The sequence below is a fragment of the Tyto alba genome, unplaced genomic scaffold (assembly GCF_018691265.1).
Source record: "Tyto alba isolate M040663 unplaced genomic scaffold, T.alba_DEE_v4.0 Super-Scaffold_5, whole genome shotgun sequence".
NCBI lineage: Eukaryota > Metazoa > Chordata > Aves > Strigiformes > Tytonidae > Tyto > Tyto alba.
Window position 1 is genome coordinate 15,052,388 of NW_024881326.1, and position 12,222 is coordinate 15,064,609.

At 41.8% G+C, this 12,222-nt stretch overlaps 1 protein-coding gene across 2 annotated transcripts in view; it reads left to right on the forward strand.

The window, feature by feature from the left end:
- The window catches only part of LOC104359167 (sodium/hydrogen exchanger 2), a 30,586-nt gene that overhangs the window by 5,832 nt on the left and 12,532 nt on the right, over nucleotides 1–12,222 (forward strand). For both annotated transcript variants that reach the window (XR_004408379.2, XM_033001403.2), the window contains exons 4-6: nucleotides 1,526–1,743; nucleotides 5,638–5,834; nucleotides 10,516–10,605. Coding sequence is in view for 1 of the 2 variants with exons in the window: in XM_033001403.2 (XP_032857294.1) it covers nucleotides 1,526–1,743; nucleotides 5,638–5,834; nucleotides 10,516–10,605 (505 nt within the window). In the remaining variant the exon portion in view is untranslated. The remainder of the gene's footprint in view (nucleotides 1–1,525; nucleotides 1,744–5,637; nucleotides 5,835–10,515; nucleotides 10,606–12,222) is intronic.

The window sequence follows — 12,222 nt, forward strand, 5'->3', positions numbered from 1 at the left end:
AACCAGAGCACTGCCCATCTGCAACTTGTCCTGTTCACTGGGGCCACGGGGAAGCCCTGAGTTTTTTTCATCAATGACCAAATAATGCAAAGAAATATCCTTTGTGATATTCTGGGGTTAAATGTGATGTTTTCACTGCAAAGCAGTAGTTGCATGGCAGTTTTCTGAATGGCTCATAACCGAGAGGACACATTATGGATAATGTGCTGTGAAGGCCACCACCTATCTTACACCTATTTGCATCTATATGGGTCACTCACCTGTCCTGGTCACAGCTGGTGTTTGAAGTCAGTCTGCCAGACCCAGGTGGACTTCTGCAAGCCGAGGATCTGCTTCTCTGTGGGCTTGTCTGTGTGTGATATAATGTAAAGAGAGTTACCACAGTATGCCCCGTGAAAGGAATTTTTAATGCAATAAATCTCTGTATGGATGGCCTCAGCAAATACCAGAGGAAATCAGATCTCAGTAATATAAAGCCATTTTGCTATTGCTGGCACAACATTTAAAACAAAATGTTTCTGTCCAGGTTAAAATATAAAAAATGGAGCTTCAACTATTTGAGCGCTCAATTGTTTTGACCTTCTAAGATTGCTGGCCTGGACATGTATTGATTTGAAAAGCTGAATGAATTAGGCTAACCACACGTACCCTGTAACTTGAAGAACCAATTATCCATGAAAAATTGCAAGACAGAAGTTTTAGTTGGTGCTGCACACTTCTGAAGTGACCTTGGATATGCGATACCTGAGGAGGTCAGATGTTCTGACTATAGCAACAGCATTTCTTGGCTCATTGTGCAGTGTGCTTGAGCATTTTAGTGTCTCTTGGTTGCATGGAGTCAGTGGCTTCTTAGCTGTGCCCAAATAATATACAGTGCAAGTCTGGTCAGGCTTAGAAATAGATAGTGTGAGGTATGTCATATGCTTGAATTTCTCCAATTTTAGATTAGCTTTGGTCCCCTGGGTGAAGGAGTGCAGCATTCACACTGCTTTTAAACTACACTGATTCTGAGTCTTACAAGAATCGTCTGTAGTGACCAGGTATCAGCCAAACTCACCCGAGTCCTATTTACACGTTTCTCATGCTGAGAAAAAAGTCTCCCGTTTCCTCAAATGTCTTTCTCTCATCCAGGCAAAATAGGTAATATGGGCTCCTAAGCATGGAACTTTTCAGCCCAGGTGGTTAGAGTTTGGCAAAGTTAAAGAACAGGAGACAGTATATTGTGATGTAAAGAGTTGGGTGTAGTTAACTGTAGGTATTGCTGTGTGACTGTAATAAAGGCAACAGATGGTGAGTTGTTTATCTGTTAAAAAACAGATTCAGACAGTCTGGTCAACCTATATAGTACCTTATTGTCCTGGTGGTCCTCTTGATATTATTGAACTGATGTAGGAAGTGTATCACTACCCAGTGAGATGTCTACAAACATCTAAGACTTGATGAAGCCTGTTTTTTTATAAATGACAATGTGTTGATTTTGTGTGCTTAAGTAGAAAAGTTTATTGTTTTGTTTTCATTTTCTCAGCATTATTTCTTGTGCCATGGGCATGAAACGTTATGTGGAGGCCAACATCTCTCTGAAGTCTCATACCACAGTCAAATACTTCATGAAGATGTGGAGCAGTGTTAGTGATACCCTCATCTTCATCTTTCTTGGAGTTTCTACCATTGGAGAAAATCATGAATGGAACTGGCCATACATTTTCTTCACTGTCATTTTCTGTCTCATTTGGAGAGCACTAGGTATGTTGAAATTATAGATTTTATTTTTTATATATGTATAGTATTATTTGTGGAAGTGAAAAACATGATTCCGTTAAATGACAGAATGCTCCTGCCCCCACCATCATCCTTTCCTGCTCAGTCTGTGTGTGCGCTTATCCCAGATGTGAATGCAAGGGCTGAAGCTGGACACCCCTGCTGATGCTTCCCTTATCCTTCATCACTTGCTCAATAGCAAGTCTTTCATTTTACAGCAATTTCCTAGTTTGTGCGCTCACTGCAGACAGCACTGATGGTAAATAGAAATTCTTGTGTCATCTATTCTATCGATATCTCTGTCTTAGACTCTCTGACTGCCATGATCTCCTCTTCCATTTCAGTGTATGTTAGTCACTTCATATCTTCACAGTAGGAGGGAGATTGTAAGTACATAGCTTGGGATCAGAGAACTGTTTAAAACCATGGGGCCTCTTGACTGCATGTTCTGAATTGCAGAGATTTAAGGGATTTAATTCATAACAACACTGTGTACAGCAACATCCTTAAATGGGAAACTGGAGGAACCTTCAAACAGCTGTCCCTGGAGTTGCTGTTCTGCTTTATAGAACATCTACCCTGCTTACTGCTGGGCAGATGACAATTGGGACCTAAAATGTGAGGACACTTCTGCTCCTACTTAAGATGTTCAGATAAGAACTGAGAAAGTCAGAGTTGCACAGTCAGGGAATTGCTGGGGTTGGCAGGGACCTCTTGAGATCATCTGGTCCAACCCCCTACTTAAGCAGGGTCATCTAGGCAGGACTGTGTCCAGATGGCTTTTGATTATCTCCATGGACCGGGACTCTTCAACCTCCCTGGGAAACCTACTGCAGTGTTTGACCAACTTCACAGTACGAAAGTGACCAAGACTTAATGATAACAAGAGGAATGAAAATACATGAAAATACTCTCCTGATAATTGTGGTTAAAAATAACCTCCCTGAGATCTGTTATGATGAAAACCTAAGTCCTGGTCCCAGAGTATTCTGAGATCCCATTTTCTTGCATTGTAATTGACCAGAAAAATAGATGCACTATGACAATAGATTGTCCCCAGTTGTATCTTGTGCTGATTTGGTGTTCAGAGGCTGATTCTCCATTGCCTCTTATACTGTGCAGTTACTGTCACCTAAGTGAGTGCAGAGTGCCTACCTTCTCATTTATAGATGTTTTTATATACTAACTGTATTTGCAAATATAACAGAGCACACATTTTGGAAAAGAATTTGAAAGCTAAAAACATTCAACAGGATTTATGTTTATAAACCATGGAGTCAAACAGAGTGAACTTAAATTTGATAGACACTTTAAGAAATTGCTTAAATAGGATAGGCCATGATTAGCAAGACGTAGCAGAATGGGTTTTATTAGCTGTTAATACATGCTAAGATTTGTTTTAATAACTGTGCACCATAAATGCACTTGGAAATGTGCTTGTTAGTTGTGTGTACATTCAGATGCTTTATTACAATTAAGCGGTTTTCTCTTAAATTATTTGCTCAAATTAAAAGTTCTGAGTGAGTCTGACTTTTTTTTAGTTCAAAAATTCTTCATTGCAAGACATAAGGAACATAGTAACATTATAAAAGCACGCTGAAAATCTTCTGGCTCTCTAAACACAGCTCTTCTGATTGCATTCTCAAATTATGCAGCACATTATTAGAGAAGGATTCAGCACTGCAGCCAAGAAATAAAACCCTCTTTATATTAAAAATCTTTCTTGAATTAAATAACACACAGACATGGCTGAAAATAATCTTCCACATCTGCTCCTGAATGGGGTGTTGGCCCTCTTCCGCAGCATCTTGCTGGAGAGCCGTAGGCGTGCTGGGAGGATGCAGGCATGGCAGGGTGCTGCACCAAGCTGGGCTGGGAATCTCCAGCTGTGGAGATGGTGGCTGAGATCAGACCCTGGCTGGCTCAGACCCGTCCAGCAGCTCTGGACGTGCTCAAGGCACTGATCCAGAAAGGGGCGGCACCTATGGAGTCTGTTTGCAGGAACTGGGGACTTTTGGGTTGACAGTGCTGGGGTTAATATGCAAGTTGTACTCTAGTCCCAGTGCTCTTAAATGAGAAATGGTTCTGCTGAAGCCTGGGGGCTGGAATTACTTTGATATAAGAGAGGTCATCTAAAAAGCAAAATGCATTAATTGCGTGACAGTGCTAGTAGTCTACTGTTAGCTGAGCACTGGGGAGATTTCCTTCTGCTCTTTCTCAAAGTATATCTCCAGAAGAAAATATATTCTGCTCAAAATGATTAATTGTATGTCATCTCTCAGAGCAAACTGGCCTTGAATTAGTTTAGGGAATGCTAATAATAATTTATGACAAAGGATTAAATTAAGACAAAGGCCACGATATCAGCTCAAGTAAATTTTGTTCATTTAAATCATTGGCACTGCCTGCACTTACGGTAGCTGCAGACAAGACCCCAGGTATGCTTTTATCTTTTTTTTTTTTTTTTTAATTTAATTTAATTTTATTACATTACATTACAAAGAACCTTGAAACCAAAGTACTTCATATCTGCTGGTCTGGGCACCAGATACATGGTGCTTTGGGGATGGGAAAGGTATTGCAAGGTTCAGTTAATTGAGTTCCCTATTTCTGAACATCCTCACCTTCTTGTTTTCTTCAAACCAATCTGATCTGCAATCAAAGTTCAGGTATTTTTAGTTGTACATATGCAGGAAGATATGTACATTACATGTGTACTATTTTTGAAGTTTAGTTCTTCAATGATGCTTTACAAACATCCTTTAGAACACCAATAGTGATGTGGGTCCTGCTAATTCCTAGCAAAATGACAGTCTATGTCATCAGTTCTCAAAATGGCCATTAATCTTCAGGAAATAAAATGTTTATCATATCTGTTGGTATTAAAATCACAGCTTAGTGATCTAAGGCCTGACTTTTTGTACCTTTCTGCATCTGTTTATGTATTTGAAAATGGCTATAAATTACATCAATTGCTGCATCACCTGATGTATTCCTGAATTCATACAGTATAAATCTTTGAGTGAAAGATTTGTGAAGAAACAACATTAATGCTGGCAGAATATACATCAAATATTTAGAGTGCCTTGACTACTGCTTGGAAACTTTTGGAAATTGGAGGGTAACTTGTGGCTATATTATTGCTGATGGTTTGCCTAGAGAGCATCTATAACCCAAGCACTTTGATGATTTGTTATCACCAATTAGAATAAATCAATTAGTATTTCAGTTCTCAGCATCTAGCTCTGTATTGTTAAACCAGCTGATGTAAAATTTCAGCTGGCACATGACCACAGAATTGCCCTAACACCTTTAATTAACTACCATCAAAATAAATGTCCTAATGCATCCTATGTTGCCAATGGTTATTGTTCAGTATTTAGCTGACGCTTAACACGGAGTCCCCAGGTAAATGATATGTACTAGGGATCGGCAGCCATGGGAGCAGGATGACATTAAAACTGCCCCGCAGAGTTCAGAGTCCTCCTGAAGGAAACTCTGGTTTCCCAGCTGGACTGTGATAAGCACAAATCTGAGTTAAAATACAAGAGAATTTGTTACAAGATGAGCTTCCTAAAATTTTACAGTCGTACAAACCTCCAGAGCTGTGGCCAGTTGATGCTGTTTGCAATTCCCCAAATCAGAAATGTGCTGGGGCTTAGTTTTTATCTGGACAAATCAAATGCCAACGTGTTGGACGAGGCTGGAAGAAAAGCCCTTCTTCAGTGCCATATTGGGAATATATCACCTTGGGCCCTGGCCAGTTTCTTGTGATTGGTGTTCAGAGTTGTTTTATGGTAAAATATATAAGAAGATTGTGAGTTTTATCTAATTGCTCTTTTTGTTTGATGTGCTCCCATCATCTTTCCTGCTTTCCAGGTGTTCTTGTGCTGACTTTCTTTGTGAACAGATTTCATGTGAACACCATCACCACCAAAGACCAATTCATTATAGCATATGGGGGTCTCCGAGGAGCCATTTGTTTCTCTCTGGTTTTCTTGCTTCCCGACTTTCACAGAAAGAAGCTCTTCATTGCAGCAACAACTGTTGTCATCCTCTTCACTGTGTTCGTACAGGTAAAAACAATCTTTTTGTGATGTCAGCTAGCAGTTGTTGATTTACAACATGTGCTGTAGCATTTTCCATGATAGCTTGTCCCATCTTTGTTCTGGTCCATCTGTACCAGGTTAGTAGCAGTGAAAATTGTTGAAGAATGATGCTGGCATAGGTTTCCTCTCTGAAGTAGTGCTTTTACATGTTTTATGCGAGAGCAAAGCCAACATAAATCAACCTCTACACCTAGTTTGCTGTTTGAGCAATAACCACTTGTTATTGTAGGCCTTGTCATGAAATGAAATGCTGCCTAAGCCATGCAGTAATGAAGGTCAGTTTTTCTGATCCCAGAGGTAAGCTGATGGGAGATACCGGAGATACTCCAAACCATGTGAACATGGGCAACAAGATTTCAAAAAGAGGTTTATGGTTTGGTTGTCTCAGTTTTGACAGTTCACAAGTGGGACAATTTAAAGTGACCTAATTTTGAAGGATTGACTTAACATTTTCTGAGAATGAGTTCCATATTATTGGTCCATCCAACAGCTGAATCAACAACAGTCATTAATGATGAAAATATTTTGTATATATGTCTGTTTTCATGTTCATACAGCAAAGCAGCTGCAGTTATTTTATGATGATGCAGCAGGAAGGGGATTGCTTTAACTTTTCCCCAGGAAAAGAAATTGGGTGTGTTACTTGTTATAAAAGCAAGGAATATCAGAAGCAAATAAAAAAGGCATAGTACATTTGATTTATTTGCCTCTAATTTTTCTTTTGTAATTGATGCCTAAGCCCTGTTGCTACCTTCTTTTTCTTTCTGCCCTAGAGATTCTTAGGTTGTTTCCCACTCAGTGGGAAAGCTTCTGCAAGAGAGTGCAACCTGCCCACATTGCGAGGTGGCTGTGGATGTGTTCGCCCCCCACTGCCAAAGCAGGAGAGGAGGGGGGTGGACCCTCACAGCACTGGTTGCTGTAGGAAATTGGGTTTATTGTTTAAACCATGAATGTACTCTTTTTCTCTCTTTATTTTTATTTTTAAGGACTGATTTCTGCTGTGGGTGGTTTTGTGGGGTTTTTTTTGGTTTCCTTTTTTTTTTTTTTTTTTTTTTTTTTTTTTTCCCAAAGCCCAATCCTATAGAAAGTCTGTAGGAGGATCTGCAGCTTGGGCTGTTTCTGGGGAGTGTATGAGAGGTGCCACATCTGTCCCCTGCCTGCAGTTGCATAGCGGGCAAGGACCTGGGCTGGTCTGCCTGCAGTTGGGGCAGAACTTGGTGCTGCTACCACTCTCCTTACTAATATGCTTTTATTTTTCACGCATGCTTAATTAGCACCCCTCCAGGTGTATGGTGAAGAAAGGTCTTTCTCTCCCTTAGGCCCAGGCTGAGGTTGTAAGGAGTTACTGTGCTTCAGGGCGCAGCAAAGCCCTGCTCGGGAGGAGCAGGCAGGCAGCAGCTCCCGGCATTGCTGTGACATCTAGTGGTAAAAGCATTCCTGCAGCCTTCTGTGGAATGAAGGTTTTGGATGTGTCTCCCTGCTTCTCTCTGCCCAGCAGCAAGTCTCTAAGGGTGAGGCTCCACTCCTTTCAGGGTTTCTCCGAAATACACCTTTTAGTTCGCCTGGGAAATGCTGTCACATTTGAAGGAGGATATGGTGGAAAAACTGGGGTCATCTGGTCCCGAAGTGAGCAAGGCAGATGTCCACCTGGTGTGCTTTATCCCAAAAAGTTGAGAGTGGGTCTCCACAGGGCTGACGCAAGTGGGATGGGGGTCTGGGAAAAATGCTGTGCAGAAAAGCTCCCCAGGAGCTCCTGCTCCAGGGTGTGAGGTCCATGCAGGGCTGCTGCTCTGGGGCTGCCCACCTCCTGCACTCGGAGGGAGCAGAGCAGCTGCTGGGCCACTGGGAGATGGTGGGTGACAGTGACAGCTGCCAAGTGGCCCCATGGCTGATCATCACCCCAAGAGAGCAAATTCCTTCCAGTTGGCCTCCTTGAACCCCTCAGGTGTGGATGTTGGGCACTTGGACAATGTGGAAGGTTGGGGTTGACTCTTCCCCACATCTGCCTAATCCACATCATGAACTGAAAAAATGGTCAACAAGTGTGACGTGCTGATGGGCTTGGAGCTGAGACCTGCAGGGCAGCTGGACCAGGCACAATTTTCAGACTGAAAGGAGAGAGCAGGGGCCAAGGGTGGGGGGAGTGTACTTAGGTAGAGGTTGACAAGTTTTAAGATGCAAATGTGGGTCAGAAATTGAAAAGATAGGGTCACTAGGCACGTCCGCTCATGCAGAGACACTCTTGAGTCTCAGACAAAGGTTGTTCTAAGGCAGCAGCTCCATTCTGACAAGGCTTCGGAAAATCCTTCCCAGGACTGGGAAAAGGGCTTTTGTGTAAACTCAGAGCTCAACTGATGATGTCATCTCTATGCAAAAGGGTGAGAGTTAAACAGGGTCCCCTGTGGGTACGTGTTGGCGGGGCGACCCCTTGACCTTCAGCCATTCAGCAGGAACATTGCATCCATAAAGACAGACTTTGCTCAGGCTCCAGATACCTGCAGTATTGTGTAGCTGAGGCCACCATGAGAATGGGGTGGGGAAAAGTAAACTTGCTTGTAAGCTGAACCAGAATGGTACTGCTGTAGCTCAGCACAGAAAACATAAGTAAATATAACAGAAGCAGGTATTAAGATGAACCTTCAGAAACCTGGGTTTTCAAATGAGTCCTATAGCTTCTGAAGTCTGTGGCACTGCTGCCAGCTACATCGGTGGATGCAGGATGGAAGAGTGAATTCTTTAATATCCCAGCATCTTTCATGGTGCATGTCACTGTGGATGGAAAGGACAAGTGAAATATTGGCAGGGAGTGTCTTTGTTACAATAGGATAGAAATGAGAGGAGAGATGATTTGGGCCCTTTTAAGCTGGTGAAGGCCAGCAAGGCATCTTGTCGAAGCATAAACCCACCTAATTTTCCTGGAAAACCTGACCATTCTGTCTGAAAGCCTCCTGCTACACAGACTAATGACCAACGTGTAAGCAGTTGGGCTTGTCCATACACAGGTCCATCAGTGCATTACACAACCCAGGCAGCTCATTTGTTTTGGTGTAACTCAGCTGCATAAGGCTCTTCCCACAAGACTGGTTAATAGTTTTGAGAAGGTTGACTGAGCAATTGTCAAGTCCTCAGTGCTTCTAAGCAGGCCTGGGTATGCACCATGTAGTCCAGAAAGTCCTCCAAGGAACTGTGGGCTTGTCTGGAATGTCACTAAAAGCCCTCATTGTTCTGCCTTTCAATGTGGTTTAAAAATTAAATACCACATTCTCCCTTTGAAGTTCACTCTCTGAGCCTATTGGCCTCTGACCTCTTCCATGAAATTGTTAGCAAATATAATAACTGCGAAGAGGTTTGTTTTGTTTTGTTTTGTTTTGTTTTTTGTCTGCTGCCTATACTGACCCATTAGCTAGTGGATTGCTGGTGGTAGAAAAAATTTGTGTGAGCCATGATAGAACTGTCAGCATCGGGCAATGCACTGTCAGATGAGCTATCCTTGGTGGGTGGAAGAACATCACAGGGGACCTACAGGTGTGTTGTGAAATGACATGTGGCTTGGAAATGACATGTGGGGTTCTCATAGTGCTCTTAAGGTTAGAAAGGATCAAAAGAATTCAGGTGTTTCTAAATTATGTAGTCCTGGTCCAAAACTCCAAAGTGACACTTTAAAATGAAAAAAATTGCAGCTGATTATCTGCTGAAGTCAAGACACCAAATTGCATAGTCTCTACTTAATTTTGTAATATCTGTTATTTCTGATTTTGTGAGTTTTATGTTATTTACTCTGAATTCTTTATTGCTATTAGCTATTAAAATGACACATTAATTGTTTCTGCAATTAAAAATGTGTTCAACTCTCCTCCGTGCCAGCATTTGTGACATTCAGAAGTCATAAACATCAACTACTCCATCATTTTTGCTGTAAACATGTCCTAGAAAAGTAATTTCATACTAAAGCCAGACTAAGAAATGCAACAAAACAGCATTTTGGAAGTTCTCTCATGAGGCTTAAAGGACATTAAAACTCTTCCCTTGGCCCTTTCCACCAGGTGGATACTTTGATTAGTAAACTCAGCTACTGACTGGCCATCAAAGATCATTGGAGTAATGATCTGTGACATATAATACTCAAAAAGTTAGCAGACAAATGCTGGCAGAGGCTGTGTGCTATGAAGTCTCGAGGACTATTATTGTTTCAGGCATTTAAACTTTGAACATTTCAAGCCCTTTTCCATCTGGTAGGCTACAAGCAACAGCAAGTCACAGGCTTGACCTTGAAATTATTGGTTGACTTCTTTTGGTCTTTGAGATGCCAGATGAGGATATCAGAGCATTTTCCCTCTCTGCCTACCCCCATCCTAAAGCCTGCATGTGAGGTCCTGTTGACAGGCTACTACCACGAGCAAACAAATTGTATGGCTTATAGTTGGGAGAACAGAGTTTCTAGCGTTGTCAAAGCTTTGCAAATTTTATTTTGCTAATAAAACTGAACAGATGAGAGGGGGCTAGCTCAAACAGCAGGTCTTGTTTTAGCAAAGAACAAGGTAGCTGTGGCTCATACCCATGCTGGTGATTTTTGTTCCAGTGCAGATATCACTGAGAACATTTGATGTGAAGGAAGGTTGATTTTTTTGTCTTTGTGGTTATGCTGCAGGGAATGACCATCCGTCCTCTTGTTGACTTGTTGGCTGTCAAGAGGAAAAGAGAGACTGCTCCCACAGTGGGAGAACAGATCCATATTCGGGTAAGTGATGCATCTATCAACACATAGCCAGAGCTTTCCAATATGCTTTGACAATGTGATGTGTCTCTAAGGACTCTACAGCCCTGCAATTTTACTGGAATCCTCTGCAGGTCAGTCCCTTTCCAGGTTTGAAGTCCTATGCAGCTTTCTAACTGTGGGTTATTATTTGCATTGCAGTAGCAGCTACTGACTCAATCAGGCTGGTGTTGCATTAGGTGGTGCACAAACATGATAGAAAAAGATAATCACTTGCCCAAAAGTTCATACTCTAAACTAACTCTAACTTCTTTGCTTCTCTGGAAAGAAAGAAAGAAAATGAAAATTGGTTGCTCTCAGTTTTGGGATCTTCCATGTGTTCACCAGTCACATCACCACCACCAGTTTGGATATTTTTGCAAAAAAGTTTAGAAAAGGGAGTTTAAAGTTAGCACTATATTGGAGGGAACCACTGAAGTGCCCCCTCCCTGGGAGGGTTCAAGGCCAGGTTGGACGGGGCTTTGAGCAGCCTGGTCTAGTGGAAGGTGTCCCTGCACATGGCAAGGATGATCTTTAACTTCTCTTCCAACCTAAACCATTCTGTGATTCTAAGTCCTTAACCCAAAGGTGGAATTTTTAGTTCACCTTGCTCTCACCGTCCAAACGTTGGCCTTTCTAGTTATAGAAGATCTCTTCAGAGAGTGGGTGAACTACCTTAGAATGCAGGGTATTCTGTACACCTAGCTGAGGATTTGCATTTGTGTCTGCATCCAATGTAAAATTAGATTTCTGAATCTAATTCTTTATGCCCAGTCACATTTCTGTGGGTATGGCTCCTTCAGGAATATTTTTGTCTTCTTGTTGGGCAGCTAGAAATAAAGACATTAAGTCTGAGGACATTTATAAAAACTGTTTGGCATCCTCACAATTAGGTTGTATTACATGGCTTTGTCTGAGGTTAACAGAAGAGTTCAATAGGCTGAAGAGGCTTTTCCTATCATGAACCGAGAATACTTTCTTTTGTTAGTATGTGAATAGTAAATCATCTCTGGAAACGTGTTTATTAGGAAATGGGAGCTGAAAATGGCTATGTACCAATTAAGTTGAGAAGGTAACAATGCGGATGGTTGGAAATCAGAGATGCAGAAGCCAGAAGCAGCTTTGTTTCTCAAATGTATTTACCTGTCTGGATAGTTGGGACATTCTTGATTGCAAGAGTGGTAATCAGTGTGTGTGGGGTTCATTTGCTGGTCTTTGGACCATACAGCTGCTAGTAGCAAAGTGAGGACTCTAAACCTGTACCAAACAGCAGCACTGAGGGAATTGCTCTGAAATCTTTCTGTCTCTGACCCCACAAAAAAAATATTTTTTAAAAAAGTTAGAGCTGGAAGAAGCTCCAGGGGTATCGGTACCTGAGTGTGGAGGGGCATTGACCCACAGTAGAGCAGAGCCCTCTCCCAGTTTAGGGATGCCAGTAAGAGGGAAAAGAATTTTGGAAATTACAGATATTTTACTTCTAGGTGGAAAAATCAACCTGCCTGGGATTTTTAATATCATTTTAAACAATAATAATGTTTTTGTATAAGGCATGATATGGCCAGTGATTTAATTTAGTGGGAAGTGTCTGGGGGACGGCGGTAT